We start from the raw sequence: 19,360 nt of genomic DNA, 5'->3' as shown, positions 1-19,360 counted from the left end.
GCATGCCACCATGAAGTGCCCTATTGATTCCATTACTTGTAAGCTCTTTACTTGATTATTCTAATGATTTGTTGTATTGGACGGCAAGGGGACACATTGGATCTTATGCATGATTACAGGGGTTCTTCATTTGGGGCTTGGTCTCCCTATACAGGGTCCTAGCCCTCCAGTTGGCACTTGCAGGGTGAGCGTTGAGAGCCATGGGCCTTCACCATAGCAGAGAGTACTTCATGGATCCCCAACACCACTCATTGATTGCTCGTGTTCCACCTTTTGGATGAGGATGATGCACCTAGTTCACCATGCCCAGCCGGCTCCACACTTCCATCATACACTTGGCAACAGATCCGGGGTCCAGATGAGCACCATAGAGGGCTTATGAAGTCATCCTAGCCCTTATAGATGGCTTACAAGCATTTTCAATCCACTTGGAGACCCATGAGGATGTCCTAGTGCCCCTCACAGCCACTTGGGGGTACCATAGGGATTTTCTTGGAAACAAGGGGCCAACCTCTTGTCCACTATGTTTGAGGCCCATTCTCATATCATGGCACATTCTGGACTTCATTATGCCTCCTCAAATGCCCAACGACTCACTTTATTGATCATTCGAATCTCTTGAGAGCCTTATTATTTAGCTATCTTGGTGGGCTTGTCACCAAGGAATGTTATTATTGCATATTATTTTATTATTTGGGGCTCAAATAGGCCTAATTAGGAAAATCGAACTCATTAGTGATTGTATAAATAGAAGTGAGGTGATTCATTCTAATCATCATCACTTGGATTGGGATTTAGTAGCTCTTGTGAACTTCGCATTCCCTTTTGGAGGACGAATTTGGATGTTATGGATGAATTTTGATGTTTGGATCTACTTCTCTTGTCTTGGAGCTTCATTATTGGCATAATATGATGATTGGATATACTCTTTTGTACATGTAAGTAATATTTTTCATGCTTATTCTTGTCATCTACTTTGTCACATGAATGTTGCTGGGATTTTCGCTATACAAGTCTGAAATTTATTGCTTTCTTGTACGAAATTGTGGAAATTTTGTTCTTTCATAGCGTTGCATCATTGCATGGGCCATGTATGAATGGGTGAATATTCCTAGAGGTTATTTTGTCAAAATATACCTTGATAAGTCATCATTTATTGCATATCGAAGTGTAAAGATCTCAAGTAGCTGCTCCCATGCCCTAATGCCATGTGAAGTTGCTTGAAGACCTCCTTGATTGGGTGAACCTCTTCCAAACCATAAATTCTCCTAACTCCATCTTCCCCAAAGGATAAGGCACTAGTCCTTCCATAGGTGATCACTTTAAACGCATATTTTTCTCACCTCTACTTCTCTTTCTAGGCCTAGCCTCCATAGGTCACCTAGGGCATCAATTATCTCATGTTCTAGCCATCAAAAGACTTCGATCTCTTTCCCATTATTGCGCTAGGGTTTCCTCTAGAGGCCCTCCAAATTTCACGAAATTCCGACGGTGGGATATTGAGATATTGCAAGCCCTAGCCCAAGGATCGTCTCTTGCCCTAGGTTTCCCTTGGCTAGTGACCTCATTTGGATCATTGCACTTTATTCCAAGAATATTTGTCCATTGATCCTCTTCTCTTCCACAATTAGGTCAAGCCCCTCCTTGAGTGATCAATTCCACTTCCTTGACCTAATTCTGGGTCCACTTGGTCTCGTGTGGTCCCGCAACCTAACAACTCCAATTCCACAAAGATCATACAAAGACCAATTCTCCATAAGGATTTCTAGGCCTAGGAATCATCTTTACAAGATATATTCCCAAACCCTAGCCTCAAGAATCCTTTTAGCCCTTCCTAGAGAGCCTATCACCTTGCTTCTCGAGCAAGTAAGCCATACAATTGAGTCTCTCTTGTGAATAGGCCTTAGGAATCACTCCTTATCCTTTTATTGACCTATTCATCTAATGATTCGCCTTTATATCGGGTCTCCTCCATCAATGAAAGTTCGTAAAGAGCAGGGATCATTAGCTGAGGTGACAGTGGGCTATTGCTCCATTGTTTCCCTTGACCTAGTAGTTTCCCTTTAGGATCCCCTCCTAGGACCCCTACTAATTTGGGCGGTAACAGTCACAAAAGAATATTCGTGATAAAACTCCCCTATTATTTAGAAAATCCAATTATGCAAGATTTGCATGTCACTTACACTAACCGTGTAGATGCCACGTTTGGTTCTTTGAATTCCATATATACTTATACATAATAGAAGAGTGTATCGAATGTGCAGTCAAGCAACAATCTCGTGTATAGAGAAGACATGCACTTCACATTAGTGTTCGTTGCCAATCTCTTTCCTCGTCTCCACTACAAGCCAGATCTTCTCAACATCATTTCTTAAGCAAGCTTTTCATATTGCTCTAAAATGAAAAGCCCATGCCCAAAATTATTTCAAAAACAAACCAAAAAACCTTCATGTCAACTCATTAGCAACAATCAGTAAAGATCTTCATACCTCTCTCTTCATCTTTTGTTCCTACTACTAGTGAGCAACATAATAACGAGCCAAACAAGAGATATAGGAATTATTGCACCTATTGTAAGAAACCTATCTCAAATCATAAATGTCTTGTGTTGTAAGCAAAGAAGGCCAAAGCTGTATTTTATGAATTGCATCAAGGCTGATAGCAATGAGATAAATATACCAAATCCCATACCTTCAAATTCTTAAATAATTCTCATATCTACGGACTGTTCTGCAAGCAATCAAGAAGTTCTCTAGTGATGGTTGTCAAATCAACACAAGTTTAATCAGTTGATCACTGAAAATGGAGGTCAAGAGGACCTAGTTTCTTAGCATCTAGTTTGCAGGTAACAACGTCCTACCACACCACATCCCAACCCGTACCACCTTGGATGTATCAAGGAAGCAAGGAAACCAACATTTGTCAATCATAAGTACTCAATATCTTTTGCCATAGATCCTTTTATATACACAATCGACTATGATTCCATGCACCTATTGATCGTTGCAACATCATTCTTGATATTCCTTGCAGGTAAAATCACAACACAATCTACAATGGCTTCCACAAGGCCTATCAAAAGAATGATAAAGTATACTAACTTACCTCCCCCTCCCTTAATTCCTTGTCATTTGGAAGGACAGCTACCAAGAAAGTCAACCGCATAAATTCAAGGATCTTTATTCTTCACTGGTGCTTACTCCTCCCAACCTGCAATAGCCTATAAAGACAAACACATATGAAACAGATGGCTTTGCAGGGTTCACATTTCAACAAGGAGAGGCACTCTCAAGCACCTAGCAACATCTCTAATCTTCATCTATCCCATCCTGATTCAAACAATAATTCACTCATCCTTGCCTGCACAAGCAGCACCTATGAAGCAGAATGAACTAAAGCCTTCTGAATTCAACATTATTTGTGTAGTTCCTCCAGTTCATATTTCACCTCAACCCAAAAGAATGGAAGCAATATCTCATTCAAAAGTGCTTCAAAAACTACAGTAGCTTCAGTTCTTCAACGGGGAGGAGACATTCGACCGGTGTCTACTCTAAGCCTCTTCAGCCTGACAGTCTTTTGCACCTGGTGCAAGTGCTCCACCTCCAGAAGATGTTCTTTCATTCCTAATATCAGCAGACACGAGTCCTCTGGCTGATCCTGAGCCCACAGCAGCCAGGTTGGGGCTGACCGCCAAGGATAAAGGCCCTCCTCCCAAAGTGCACACGATCCCAGTAGCTGCATGATATGACTATATGCTCCAGCCAGTTATGAGACGAGCATATGCTAGTAGTTTTTCTTAACATGTCAGAATCTGAATCAACTACTTCAAAAACCATGTGCAACACGGGTAATCCTTCATTATGAATTTAATTAGACTGCCATTTACAGACACCTGAAAAAACTCAAATTTGATCCAAGTTGATAATATTAGAACCGTTTATAACCGAGTCTTTCCATCATCTCAGAGGTGACACTTAACAAGCCAGCCAGTGAAAGAAAATTTAATTAACACACTAAATTGGCTTGTAGCTGTTTCAAAAAAAGGTTAGAACAAATTTTGAATGAACAAAATAAATTTATATTTCCAATCTAAGAAGTAGCATCATGCATGTTTTGCTAGAAATATAAATGAGAAAGGAGAGGCCAAAGGATTACATTTGTGATGGTTGATCCAAGATGGTAATGCACCCCCACAAGAGTCAGTTCATATTTATATTTCCTTATTTCATCTAAAAACCATTTCAATTTCTCACTTCTGATGCCAAATTTTGAGTTTTTTTTTCCACTTGCAACATAAGGGTGCACCTGTAAAGAAATGAGAAAATAAGTATGTCTACATATATATAAACTAACAAAAGTATTGAATTGAATATTGTTCTTTTCTGCTTAATATTTCAGCTTTAGCTTGCCTGAGGATCCACATCTGGATTGATGCGAAGTAGTACACGAATCTTGTCTCCTGCAATTCTTGCAGACATCACAAGAAGTTCTATATCAAACTCACTTTCTATATTCACCAATGCTCCTTTCTGTGCTGCCACAACCAGCTCACTTAAAACTTTCCCATTTCCGTTGAATACACACCTAGTTGTTCAAATAACAAATGAACACCACATTTCAGGAAACTAAGAACTCTTCAGAAAAACATCCATAGGTGAGCACAGCAATGCTCAATTGTAAATGTCAGTAGCATCGCCTGAACATTATTTTATTCTTTCATGCCATAATTGCAAGTAGTTATACAACCAACAAAGTTGTTCAAATAAATTTCATTTTCAAATAAGCTTCAACACCATTTGAAAAAAACAATTAAAAACTTTTTTAATAGCAAAGCAAACTTGAGCAGAACTTCCTAAGTAGAGAGATGTATATCATTTATCCTTTTGGCTTTTACTCCATCTTAGATTAGAACTGATTCCTAAAAAAAATACCCTATATATTTTTCAAGAATGTGTCCTATGTCAAACAATGAACAAAGTGTATTCTATCATACTATTGGTATCCAAAGTCATCTCACCATATATATAGAGATTCACTCCAAGATAATAAACTATTTTTGAGCTTAGATGTATTACGTCAATTGCCACAAGCTTGTTGCTTCTAGTAACTTGGAAGTCCGAACACATTTGCTGTGGATTAAAATTTTCTTGATTGTGCAACTGATGTTAGAACAATGGTATAAATCCAGAAAGAAAAAAAAGAAAAAAAAAAACTGAAAATTGAAAAAAACAATACAGCATATTTCTCATAACATTGGTGACTTGCACTGACACGTTCACTGAAGGCTTATAACAGATACAACCAAAGTCAATGATCAAGACAAATCTGCAATTTATTAAATTACCAACTCCTCTTACCACTAAAATTTTGCCCACAAAATTATACATTCAACCCAGTTCTATGCCGAAGAACATACTGGATAGTGGGGTTTTGACAATCAATTGTCAAGTCCCCTCACCCATTTCACATGATAACCACGAGAAATCTACAACTGATGGCAGGTGTGAAAGCAATAGTTGTTATGTCACTGACTCACTGTTACCCAACCAAGTAGGTAACCCCTCAGAGAAGATTTTTCTCCTATTGATTCGGCTTGCCAGCCAGCAGCTCTATGATGACACACATATAGCTAGCCTCAGATGGCCCCCATCTGTGCTCCGATCAGTGCTTTATTTCATCTAGCCTGCTCATCGATGAAGGTGGGTCATCAAATAAGAGGTACTTTAACCATTTTTGTATTCCAGTGCTTTCATTTAATGTTTAAGGGAATTCTAGCATGAATCACAGCTTGAATTGGATGATAGACTGCTTTTGGTTGTATTCTTGTTCCCGTGCTTCACCTTGGTGGTTATCATTTGCCCCTAGTCCAGTGTGACCTTCCTTGAGGCCTTTCTTTCACTGTCTAGGAGGGGCACAAATAGGAGGCTCCAATTGATGTTGTGTGTCCACAGTAATCCATACTTTAACATTTTCCATCTCTCCTTAGTATTCACGTCCCATCTTCAGGTTGAGTGCCATCTGTCACTAGTACTGGCTCCCTGTTTTCCTCATTCTTGAGTAGGGGCCTAGAAACTGTCCTAAGAGGTTAATGCAACAGAAAGAAAAACAAAACATGTGCCACAATATTAAAATGCAAAAGATTGGTAGGGATAAATGAAAGTGCGTGAATGAAAGCCTAGACTAAGTTCTACCCCACTAATTTACCCTCACTCAGTTCTTGGCTAATGCATAAGCTATCTAAATAAAAGGAACTTTGATTATCCCCACCCCGATGAGCAATGAAGTGCTTCATCTTTAAGGGGTCAGATAAATAATGAATCAGTAAAAGCTTGTAACCCAAGCTATATCTACAAAGAAAAAGAAAAATTAATAAAGAAAAATGGGCACAAGAAAGGTGGTAAAAATAGGTCAAGAAAAGGGTTAACTTAGGCCCCACAATTACTCCCTCTTCACATCATAACGCTCAAGGATCTCATAACTAGTACAAAGATTGTGGCATCCTCCATGAAGTAAACCCTTACCATGTCAGTCACCACTTGTGCCTGCTGGTTAATGGGTCAGCCTAGGAATTGTTCCTCCCCTTGGGGTTGGAAGCACCTAATGGGGCCTTGTGATAACCTTCTCATATCTAAGCATAGTAACTTCACAAATCATAAGCTAGAAAGACATTTAAAGATGATGCTTGTATGAAGTACTTTGAGCCTTTCACATCAAATACAACCCACTCTAATACTCTTACCCCAAGCCCCCCGGAGCTCCTAGAGCTCAATGCATGCATCATGCATGATGCAAGACCCTCATAAGAGGGTCTCTCAACGACTCCAAGTCGTTCTCAGAAAGTCACAAATTCGACCTTTCCTCGGGGCTTTGACAAAATGTCTGCGACTTGCACATCAATACAATGCGATGAAGCCTTCTCGCTCATTGATGTACCGTATCCCAGATAAGGTAGTATCTGATGTCTATATGCTGGAGCAATCATAGAATACGGGATTCCTTAATAATCGAATCCCCCTCCGGTTGACACAAAAGATCATGGTGGTATCCATCATGTGTCAAACAACTCACTGAAGAGCTTCCGCAACCAGGCAGCTTTACACGTGGTCATACTCGTAGCTATGTATTCGGTCTCAGCAGTGCTTATAGCAACCGACTTCTGCTTCCTGCTCATCCAGGATATTGAAGCAGAACCCAAAGAGAATCAGCGCTCAGAAGTGCTCTTGCGATCCTCCACACTGCCTGCCCAGTCAACATTCGAATAATCATGCAGCTTCACATTTCCGGCAATGTATCTCAATCCATGAGAGATTGTGCCTCGAAGATATCTCAGAAGATTCTTGGCACCAATCCAGTGAGGCTCAACCAAATATGAGCCCAACATGCTAACTGCAAAACATATATCCGGACGGAAGTTCACCAAGAACATCAATGCGAATGAGTTTATGAAACTCAGAGGCATTTTACCAAATCTGGTCCGGCATCACTATCACATAACTTCTTAAAGTTAAGCTCCATCGAGGTAGTCACAGGCTTGCAGTTTACCATTCCAAATCCGGAATCCAACTCCCTCTTAATTTTGCAAATGAGAGGGTTTGCACCTGTCAGAAAGAGGTCATCCTCATAAGGTGCTAGTATGAGAGGTCTATCATCCACAACCTTCAAGCAATGGTTTGGATCGGCTTCACTCCTAGTGAATCTCAGCTTCATCAGACAGTTATCAATCCTCTCATACTAAGCCCGGGGTGTTTTGCCTCAAGCCATAGAGGGCTTTCTTCCACCTGCATACATGAGATTCCCGATCATGAATCTCAAACCCCTCGGGTTGTTCCAAACCAGTGGACCTGCTACATGAGGGGAATGGTCCCCTTGTAAGATTTTCCTTTGGTACATCTCAGACATGTACCTTCATGCTCTTTTTGAATTCAGGCATCCTTGTCACCATCTGACTCACATCAGGTAGGGCCCCATAATAAGTAGACCTCCAGTGCTATAGATGAGATGTGACAACTCACATGGTCCCCAATGGATCATCCTGCAACTCGATACAAATTGCCAACCCTGGGCCATGAGTAAAAGCATCTTTGAAAATTCAATTTTCAAACACATACCTTTCCATCGATGAATGCCACCCTGAAACCTTTGACTTCCATTGCCGAAATGGACACCAGGTTCTTCTTGCGATCAGGTACATAAAGAGCTTCTTTTAAATGAATCGAGTTACCCTCATTCAATTGAGAGGTAACATTCCCTACACCCTTTCCGAGATAGGTGGCATTGACTCCAAGTATAATCCCACGAGTGTTTCCATCTCTACCAAATTAGAGAGAGCACCCTTCTAACGATGAAGTGCCTTGAAGCACTACAATCAATAAGCTAGATTCCCAAAGAGTCTAGAGGAGAGGGCCAATATAAGATAATGCTTCTTTATCTTATCAGAAACAACATTTGATTCTTCATACCTGGGGTTCCTTGCTTTCTTCGAAGAGTCAGCTATTTCCTTGATGACCTGCATTACCTGTCATTCCTTCGATCATTGAAGATGTCCCTAGAATGATTGTTTTCTTCATCAAGTGATGTGTCCCTGCCATTCGGACACTCCTTCGCATAATGGCCGAACTTATTACAAACAAGGCATCTGCCTTTCCTTCCACCCTTAGATCTGTACTTCCCATTGAAGTGATCTTTAGGTAGGCCATCAAAAGCTTCCATTGCGCCATTCTGATAATGTTCTCTGCTTCGACTTCACCCTTGGTGAATTTGAAGAGGGATGAGGGACCCATTGATCCTTTTGTCCTTTCCCGACTGTCTTCAGTGATTGTTGTTTCACTCTTGCTTGGGCTTTGTCTTCACCTCAGCTTTGATACCATGTTAATTTTAGGTATGTTCTATGCTTAGAGCAATTTATTTCAATTTTCACAGTTAGCTCAATATCTTTTCCAGATTAGCAATCACATCAGCGTTAAAGTAAATTGCAAATAGAACATAAACATAGATCGCAGAAGACAAGCCAAGACAAGAGGACACAGGATGTGGCGCTAGCCAGGGACAAACCTCAATGCGGGGAAACGCTTGATCAATTCTTCTTATATGTTCTTCAATAGTTCAGCACAGAGAGAGAGAGAGATAGTACATATACAACAGAAGTGAACACTTTGACTTATGTAAATAAGAGCATAGATCATCTCTAAGTAGATGATACATGAGGTAGTTGAAGACATGTTGCTTCAACTAATTCTCCCAGGTGACTCCATCACCATGTTGCACCTATCATTGTGTTGCTCCTCATCATCATGCTGCACCTCACTGTGCTGCACCATGTTGCACCCATCATCACTATGTTGCATCTCATCATGCTTCACTAATCATGACTGTACCCATCGATGTACTGCATCATGTACCATCGTTGTCCCATGTGCCATTGTTGCACCATGTTGCCACACTGTTGTCCCATGTGGCATGTTGAACTATGTTGCCATACTGCATGTCCCATGTGCTTGCAGCACCATGCTTGCCATTGTTGTCCCATGTGCTTGCTGCACCATGCTTGCCATGTTGTCCCGTTGTGCTTGCAGCACCATGCTTGTCATGTTGTCCCATTGTACCTTGCCATTGCTGCTGTCATGTGGCATTGTTATGCCTTGTGACATTGTTGCACCATGTTGTCACACTACTAGCATTGTTGTCCCACTGTTAGTCATTGCTGCTCCTATGTGGCAGTATATAGAATCTCCTCATCAATGAAGAGACCTTTCCAATCAAACAAGTCAAAGCACAAGTTACCATACTTCTGCACTTCTGTTTATGGGCAGTGTTTTGGTCACTGGTTAGGGCTCCCACTGTAACCTACAGCAACCCAATAGTCATGCCCAAAACACACCTTAAATTATGCGGCCTCCTTTCCTCTTCAAGTTATGTGACCTCGCTGCTTGAGGAGGCACCTACAGCTCTATGTTTGACCCTCAAAACAGCACCTACAGGCCTGCGTCCTAATCACAACAGAACAGTCCCTTACTCGGCCTGTTTCAGGAGGAATCCCTGTGTCTACTAGCCCAGATCAGTCCCTTACTATTTCGGCCCTCCAGCATGGTACTTCGGCCCTCCTTCCAGCACTCTGTTACCTGAAAACGTCCCTTCAAACTCGCTGGCCTGTCTTCCTAACTACGGCTAGGGCACCTGCGTATTTGGGCAGCATGAATAGGCCTGCTATATCTCTCCTTTAGGCAGCGTAGAGGGCAGGTTGGGCAGCGTATAGAAGTAGGGGTCTCCTCCCTTGAATTGCGGCTAGATCATCCTCCTTAGGACTGCGGCTAGGGCATCCTCCTACATCTAGGGCTTCATCATCTAGATTTCTCTTGCCACTAAAACCCAGAACAAGTGGAGAGAAATCAAAAGTGAAGTGTGTGTAGAAATGACTATCAAGTCACCTCCTTTTATACTAAAATGTTGAGCACATGAGGGGGTTATTTTGGTCGTTGGCCAACCTTGACGAATTGTCCCATAACAAAAATAAATTCATATCTCCATGAATACTTATCGAAATCAGATGATCTTTAGATCAATCCTACACCTCTCGATGTGAGGGATCCAAGAAAAAGATCAGTTGCCATAAATAAGATGACCCACATGGAGTTTGGCCCTAGTTGCCAATTTTAACATATAGGCCCTGTAGCTGAGTTTCTCAACCGCACACAGAGCCTCAATAATTATAATTAAATTAAACGAAAAATCTCAAATTCTCAAAAATTATAAATTAAAATTAAAATCCTCAAATTTCAATAATTCTCAATAATTATAATTTTATATTTGTTTTTCTTCCAGATTCCATGCCACCGAAGGGTAGTAAAAAGTATCGTGATCCGGCATGGGCACATTGTATCCGACTCATTCCCAGTAATGACCACCATGTCAAGTGCAATTATTGCAATGCCACAATGTATGTGGGCATAAACAGGCTAAAATACCACCTAGCTAGAATTCCTGGGAATGGTGTGGAATGTTGTGAACATTGCCCTCAAGAAGTCACTGCTGAAATGGTAGTTGCGTTGGAAGCCATTAAAGAACAAAGTTCTAAGAAGGCAAGAAGGAAGGTTGATGGGTTCATTCGAGAAATTGGTGTGCAGAATGTGGTGCAAGTCATAACAGACAATGCAGCTAATTATGTGTCTGCTAACAAGATGCTTATGGAGAGGCATCGCACATTGTTTTGGACTCCGTGTGCAACACATTGTATCGATTTGTTGCTTGAGGATATGGGGAAACTCTCCTTCATCAAGGAGGTGGTTGATATGGCTAGGAGAGTCCCCAAGTTTATTGATAGCCATGCTTTTGTTCTTAGCCTCATGAGAAGGTTCACTAGAAACAAGGAGTTGTGGCGTCCTGCAATCACACATTTTGCCACAAACTTTATTATTCTTCAGTCTTTGCTTCGATGTCAGTTCGAGTTGAAGCAAATGTTTGTTTCTGATGACTGGCGTAATTGTAGATATAGGGGAGAGACATTGCAAAAATGGTGTACTCTGACACATTTTGGCAGGGAGTAGAAGAAGCATGCTCAGTTAGTGAACCTATAGTAAAGGTTCTGAGATTGGTAGATGGGGAGAAGCCTGCAATGGCTTATTTGTACGAGGCCATGGATAGGGCCAAGGAGGCCATTCGTTCTTATTATGCAAACAAGGGTTCTGTTGGCCTTGATAGGCATATGATGTTATGGGATGTGAATGATAGTCGGTGGACAGGGATGCTTCATCGACCCATTCATGCAGCAGCACTCTTCCTCAACCCCACATTTTCATAAAAATGCGGCTTTGATTTTGATAGCGAGGTGATGGAAGGGCTCCATTCCTGTATTCATAGGATGGTCCCTGATCCTGAGCTTCGTAGCAAAATCAATCGCAAGATACAGTTTTATCGGGATTGTGTTGCCTTATTTGGCTTTGATGATGCTATTAGGGAAAGCACCCTCTTCATGCCACGTAAGTGACAAGTCATCGCTCATTAGAAATTAGAATTTTCAATTTAGAATTTCCTTACTTATAATTTTAGTTTTTTATTATTCAATTATTTAACTTTTATTTGAAAGTTTAATTATGATTTAAGTTTTTAAATTTTTTAATTCTTTATTTTGTTGTAGATATTTGGTGGCGAAGCTATGGTGCAAAGGCACCAAATTTGCAGAAATTGGCCATAAGAATCTTGAGTCAAACATGTAGCTCTTCAGGGTGTGAGCACAATTGGAGTGTATTTGAGAAAATACACGCAAAAAAGCGCAACAGGTATAACTTTGAGCTCCAGCGTTCAGTTGAGCAATTACACTTATTATAATTTTTAATTTTTAATTTATGACCTTCAACTGTCAAGATTCAAGACTCAAAACTCATTAGCTTTTTTGACACTCTTACAGGTTGGAGTTCACACGCCTCAATGATTTAGTGTATGTGCATTACAATATCCAACTTCGAGTGAAGCAAATAGAAGCACCAATGGATCCAGATGCCATTTCCTTAGACAATATTGATGTATTGTCTCAGTGGAGGGTGGAGTCTGAGGAGCCCATCTTGGAGGAGTCACCTTCATGGTTAGAGCCAGATGATCCATTAGAATAGGGGCAGCAAGAGGAGGAGGACTCGGAGGAGGAGCAACACGAGGAGGAGGAGGAGGACACTGTGGGAGCATCAGCATCAACACCATCTGCTATAGATATAGGAGAGCACAGCTCCATACCTAGCACTCATTATTTGACATTAGGTGCAGAGGCAGGGCCATGGCCAGGGCCTTCTACTACTAGGGGCAGGCCTGGCAAACAGCCCATCATGTTTTCCCGTAAAAGGGGGAGAGGGCAGTGATTTCAGATAGATAGCTGCTAGTTTTATTTGTTTTGCTACATATAACTCATGATGATGAGATACTTTTATATATGTGATGTTATTTTGTATTGGTTCTTCACATTTGAGTCCTTGATTGGACAATTATCAGGGATCAACAGGATTTGGTATCGCCTTTGATGTATCATTTCTATTTGACATCATATATATCAGTGCTTTCTTCATATTTATGTGCCAATGTGCTTAATTCATGTTGTTATTGCTTTATATGTTTAAAAATATGAAAAAATGAATATATTATGCATTTTGTATGCTTGCCGATATTTGCTAATATTTTGCCGATATTGCCGATAAGATGTTTTCTGGACCCTCACTAATATTTTGTCGATATCGATATTATCAACACTGGAAAGAATTAAATCCCTCCTAAAGTTTGCTAAAGATTGCTTTGTACATTCATTATTACTTAAACTTCTGAATATTAGTTCCTTGATTAGAAACATCTCCAGGAGTGAAGTTGAAGAGCAGAGGTATCAGCTTGTTGAGGCAGAACAACGTTGACATCTTTAGGGTATTTTCATCAGCAATGGAAAGTCAATGCATTTTTAGATTGCAAGCATATCAGTGACCGTAGATTCAGGGCAGTTTTTTGTCAACCAGTGACTAAAATAAGGCATGAAACAAGGTCTTGTTCAGTTTGCTTAAGTGAAGAGCTGGCAGAGTTGTCATGGCAATATGAAGACTTGTGTATCTTCCATGTATTGATAATGGTCAAAATACTTGTAGAATTCATGATGATTCTAACTATGTTGCTAAGTTGACTTCAGTACTAGGGTTTCACAGTATTGTAGAATATCAGATTCACTGTTGAGCAGAGATTTGATCAGCTAGGTTTTCGGTATTTGATTTGAGCATAAGCTTGTGTTGCAGAACTATTTGTGCAGTATGACGAGTTAGGGTGATTTAGTTGAATGAACTAATGAGCAGATTTGATCGTTGAGCAGAAGTTGTGTCGCAATTCATTTTGCATTGATATTGAGCACAGGTGGATCTAGTCTGAAAAATGTGAAATGTGGTCCACCGGCTGATTAGGGTGGCAGGGTGGTGCTAGGGCAGGGTGGAGCCTGCACAAGGCGTTGGAGCGTCCTTCCAGTCGAAGCTGGTAAACAGGGGTTAGCTTTTGTAGCATTGGATGTGTTCTAACCAGGAAATTTGGTGGAGAGGTTAGAATACATGAGATCTCCAAAACCCAGAAATCGTTTCTGGAAATTCCACCTAGAAGTGTCTCAATTAAATTATTAACCATTTTTTAAATATTTCGTAACTCTAAACTTAGGGAATATGGTTAATTAATCAGTATTAATTGAGATAAGGTGAGAATCATCTAGAAACTCACACGGATCGATCCAGAGATGATCTTAGCCATTGATTAAGTTCTAATCTTGGTCGTTGGTGCTCCAACAGTGGATTATAAGTGGAGGTCGATGTGGTGATGGAGAAGACACCAGTGCAGATACTCAGTTGCACAGGCAATTCGATTTTCTCAATAGTGGTCGTTGGTGCTCCAACAGTGGATTATAAGAGGAGGTCGATGTGGTGATGGAGAAGACACCAGTGCAGATACTCAGTTGCACAGGCAATTCGATTTTCTCAATAGTAGCAGCACAGTAGAGAAGATAGAGCCAGAGGGTGAGTAGCAGGTGGAAGAGGAGGGCAGCAACGTTCCTGGAGGAAGGTTTCCAGTCCCTGGAAGATGCAAAGGAAGTAAGACCAAAATTCTCAAAGGGTCAACATAAGCTCTGCGCAGACGATCACGCAGAGAGCTCAGCGCAGAGGCTATGGAGGCAATTTCGGAGGCAGAAAATCGCTGTGGGGTGAGAAAATTTTCACGATAATTTTGTCAGCATTTTCCTCAAATTAGATTGTCAGTTGGGCATCTAAATCATTGTACTCAGAATTGCTACAGAAGAATAATAATAAAACCATCATCTGCTGCAACGGTTTTCGCACATTGGGTTCTTTTAGGGACAATTGTCAAAAAATAACTGTGTCAAAATTCTTGTGTGTGCTAGAATTTCTCAGTTTTCAATATTTATTTTCCACGGTATTTTTATGGTGAAAATTGCAGTTGTGATTTTATTCGTTGTTTATCGTAGCAAATAAACTGCATAATTAAATTTTCAATTAGAAGAATAATTTCCAGTTGTTGCAATAGATAAAAATTTCACATGGTATCAGAGCACAGTTGATCAACGAGAGAGCTTAGGAAAACGAAGGAAAGGAATTTTGTTGCTCAACAAGGGCAGCAGGTCGAAATTCCCAAAGGCAGCACAATATTTTGCCAAGGGGTCGAGTTGCTTGAGGAAAGACCGATTTTTCTGAGAGAAGGGCAGAAAAATTCGATCCTTCCAAATCAAGTGATTCCAGAGGCAGAGGGAGCAGCTCAGTACCTTCGTTGGGCAGATCTCTAGCTGGACGCAAAGGGTTTTGCAGCACACTATAAATTTTTCAGCATAACCATGGACAGAAGTAACATTCAGGAGACTTCAGATTTGTCTTCCAGATTGGAGGACGAATTTGCTTGCTTAGCAAGATCAGCTTCACAAGGAGTCTGGTATATAGACAGTGGAGCATCAGCTCACATGACAGGGGTTAGAGAATATTTCTCTAGCTACAAAGAGGAGCAGATGGACTTCCAGATTACTATGGGAAACAGAACGAAATGTACTCCAATAGGGAGAGGTACCATAGATTTTCAGAGGGAGTCAGGAGCAAGCACCAGCGCTACAGATGTATTGCATGTGCCAAGATTGGGTATGAACCTGATTTCAGTATCCCAGTTACAGGATAAGGGGTATGATATTCACTTCGTAGGGAAGAAAGTGTATGTCAAACACCCAAGCTGGAAAAAGGTAAGACAAATTGGAGTTTGAAGTAACAGATTGTACCGGTTACAAATTGATTCTCCAATGGCACTAATAGGCAGTGACAGTAGCAGTGGGAAGGAGTTGAATGAGTTATGGCATAGGAGAATGGGACATCTACACCATGGAGCACTCAAGATGCTTAGAGAAACAGTAACAGGGGTTCCAGAACTTGGCACAAAACACGATGATGTGTGCAGAGGATGCGTACTTGGGAAGTATGCTAAGGCAACATTTCCAAGAAGTGACAGCAGAGCTGATGGCGTGTTAGGACTCATACATTCAGATATTTGCGGTCTGATGTCCACTAGATCTCTCAGCAATGTCGAATATTTCGTCACCTTTATTGATGACCATTCCAGGAAAACCTGGATCTACTTCTTGAAGACCAAAGATGAGGTCTTCGATCGTTTTAGAGAGTTTAAAGCTCTTGTGGAGAATGCGACAAGGAAGAAGATCAAGGTGCTTCACTCAGATAATGGTGGAGAATATATTGATAAGGACTTCACATATTTCTGTGCGAAGGAAGGCATCAAGAGAGAATGGACAACTCCATATAATCCACAACAGAATGGTGTAGCGAAGCGAAAAAAAGAACCATTGTTGGAGTTGCAAAGGCTATGTTATATGACCAGGATCTACCCAGATTTCTATGGGCAGAAGCATGTAACACGGCAGTATATATTCAGAACAGGACTCCTCATAGAGCATTGGGGAAGAAAACGCCAAAAGGAGTCTTCACAGGGAAGAAGCCAAAAGTTAGCCACTTCAGAATTTTTGGCAGCGTTGCTTATTGCCACGTGCCAGATGATAAACGTACCAAACTGGATCAGACTGCAAAGAAGGGGTTCTTCGTTGGGTACAGCAAAACCTCAAAGGCATATAGAATCTACATTCCTAGCAATAGGAAGATTGTAGTAAGGCGAGACGTGAATTTCATGGAGGACCGAGCTTTCAAGAGATCTCGTGAGATGCCTGCAGGTGATCAGAATCAGTCAGCAGAAGCTCCTTTGGTCTAGCAACAAGGGCAGCCAGTGGGACAAGCAGGAGGATAGTCACAAGGATCGAGTATTGTGACCAATACCAGTATTTCCTCAGGTGCAGGAAATCCAAGGAGTTCTCAGCAGATGGAGCAGCAAAGGCAGGATGAGGAGGAGTTGGTTGAACCTCCCACGACTAGTGGTCGAGCCAGCAGAGAGGTTTGTCAAATATTAAGATATGTAGAGGAGTTTATTGGAACTTCTAGGACGAACAAAAGACAGCGCAGACAGCCTAATAGGTACCAAGTGTTGGTGGCACAGGTTGCATAACCTTCCAGCTTTCAGGAGGCTGCACAGCATCAAGTGTGGGTAGATGCCATGGTAAAAGAGTATAGCTCTATCATGACAAATGATGTTTGGGAGGTAGTGCCAAGGTCGAAAGACAGATCAATTGTAGGTTCTAGATGGATCTATAAGATCAAATATGCGGCAGACGACAATGTGGAAAAGTACAAGGCTAGGTTCGTGGCAAAGGGGTATGCACAAAAAGAAGGGATAGATTATGAGGAGACCTTCGCCCCAATTGTCAGATACACTTCTATCTGGTTAGTTATATCCCTAACAGCTCAGATGGGATGGCAGATTCACCAGATGGACGTCAAGACAACCTTCTTGAATAAGGTGATAGAGGAAGAAGTGTACATAGAATAGCCAGAGGGCTTTGAGACTCATGAGAGGCACACTCATGTGTGCAAATTGAAGAAAGCTCTATACAGACTCAAGCAGGCTCCTAGGGCATGGTATGGTAGGATTGACAGCTACTTGCAGCAGATGGGATTTGTCAAGAGTGATGCAGATCCCAACCTTTACTATTTGATGGTAGAGGGTGAGCCACTCATTCTAGTTTTGTATGTGGATGATCTCTTTTTGACAGGACCATCAAGGCTCATAGAGGACTACAAGAGGAACCTGGCAGTAGAATTTGACATGAAGGATTTGGGGTTGATGCACTATTTCCTAAGATTGGAAGTGTGGCAGAAGGATGGGGAGATATTCCTTGGGCAAGGAAGATACGCTACAGATATTCTGAAGAGGTTCAGAATGCAGGATTGTAGACCCATGTCTACGCCCATGATCACCAACTGGAAGAAGATAGATGCATCAAATGACAAGGATGTCGACCCCACCTTGTATAGATAGCTTATTGGGTCTCTCATGTATTTGGTCAACATTAGGCCAGATATCTGCTTCGTAGTCAATACCCTAAGTCAGTTCATGGTAGAGCCAAAGAGGGTACATTGGGCAGCAGCAAGGCATATTCTGAGGTATGTTCATGACACAGTCAAGTATGGGTTGAGATATACTCGAGGGGATGATGTCAAACTTTGTGGGTACACAGATGCAAATTGGGCAGGCAGTTCAGTGGACAAGAAAAGCACCTCCGGTACTACTTAAGTGTTGGATCAGGGATGGTTTCTTGGTGTAGCAGGAAGTAGAAGTCAGTAGCATTGAGCTCTACAAAAGCAAAGTATATGGCAGCCAGCAGAGCTACATGCGAAGCTATATGGCTTTGGAAGTTGCTAGTAAGCTTGTTCAGGCAGAGGATGGAGGCGACCAATGTCTACTGTGATAATCAGAGGTGCATAAAGCTCTCGGAGAATCCATTGATTCATGACAAGTCGAAGCACCTTGATATTAGGTGTCATTTCATCAGAGATTGTGTACAACGTGGAACAGTCCAGCGACAATATGTTCCCACAAAAGATCAGTTTCCAAATATACTCACGAAAGCTCTAGGGAGAGTTAAGTTCGTCTATTTTAGAGAACAGATGGGCATGGTGGAGAACTCGTTTCAGTGGCAGGGATAGGCTACTTTGGATGATTTTCAGTTGCAGTCAACAGAAACAGATGAGAGGGAGTTGCAGTGCAGATGTAGTGTTCGCAGCAGTTAAGCAGGGTCAACAGCAGCACAGATGCAGCGAATATCAGAGTTGCGCAATGGTTGGTGGGCAGTATGGTCAGAGATCAGCAGCGTGATAGAAGATGATACAGAGACAGAGTGCTACTACAGGTTGTGCAGTAGCACTAGAACACATTCCTCGCAAAGAGGGAGTGTTAGCTTTTGTAGCATCGGATGTGTTCTAGCCACAAAATTTGGTGGAGAGGCTAAAATACATGAGATCTCCAAAACCCAGAAATCATTTCTGGAAATTCCACCTAGAAGTGTCTCAATTAGATTATTAACCGTTTTTTAAATATTTCCTAAGTCTAAACTTAGGGAATATGGTTAATTAATCAGTATTAATTGAGATAAGGTGAGAATCATCTAGAAACTCACACGGATCGATCCAGAGATGATCCTAGCCATTGATTAAGTTCTAATCTTGGTCGTTGGTGCTCCAACAGTGGATTATAAGAGGAGGTCGATGTGGTGATGGGGAAGACACCAGTGTCGATTCTTAGTTACCCAAGCAATTTAATTTTCTCAATAGCAACAGTTGAGCAAAGAAGATAGAGCCAGAGGGTGAGTAGCAGGTGAAAGAGGAGGGCAACAGCACTCCGGGAGGAAGGTTTCTAGTCCCTAGAAGAGGCAAAGGAAGGAAGACCGAAATTCTCAAAGGGTCAGTGTAAGCTC

General features: G+C 41.4%; 1 protein-coding gene across 1 annotated transcript in view; it reads right to left on the bottom strand.

Moving 5' to 3' along the window:
* LOC149153930 (diaminopimelate decarboxylase 1, chloroplastic-like) overlaps positions 1–19,360 on the bottom strand; it is a 157,724-nt gene that overhangs the window by 92,816 nt on the left and 45,548 nt on the right. The window contains exons 2-3 of the mRNA XM_089438914.1: positions 4,410–4,584; positions 4,156–4,305 (exon numbers count right to left, since the gene is read on the bottom strand). Coding sequence (XP_089295040.1) covers positions 4,156–4,305; positions 4,410–4,584 — 325 coding nt within the window. The remainder of the gene's footprint in view (positions 1–4,155; positions 4,306–4,409; positions 4,585–19,360) is intronic.

This window comes from Pinus tabuliformis, chromosome 9 (assembly GCF_031772625.1).
Source record: "Pinus tabuliformis cultivar Carrire ecotype Pingquan chromosome 9, CPIR1, whole genome shotgun sequence".
Lineage (NCBI taxonomy): Eukaryota > Viridiplantae > Streptophyta > Pinopsida > Pinales > Pinaceae > Pinus > Pinus tabuliformis.
The sequence above is the reverse complement of the archived record's forward strand: the minus strand, read 5'-3'. Positions and strand labels throughout refer to the sequence as shown.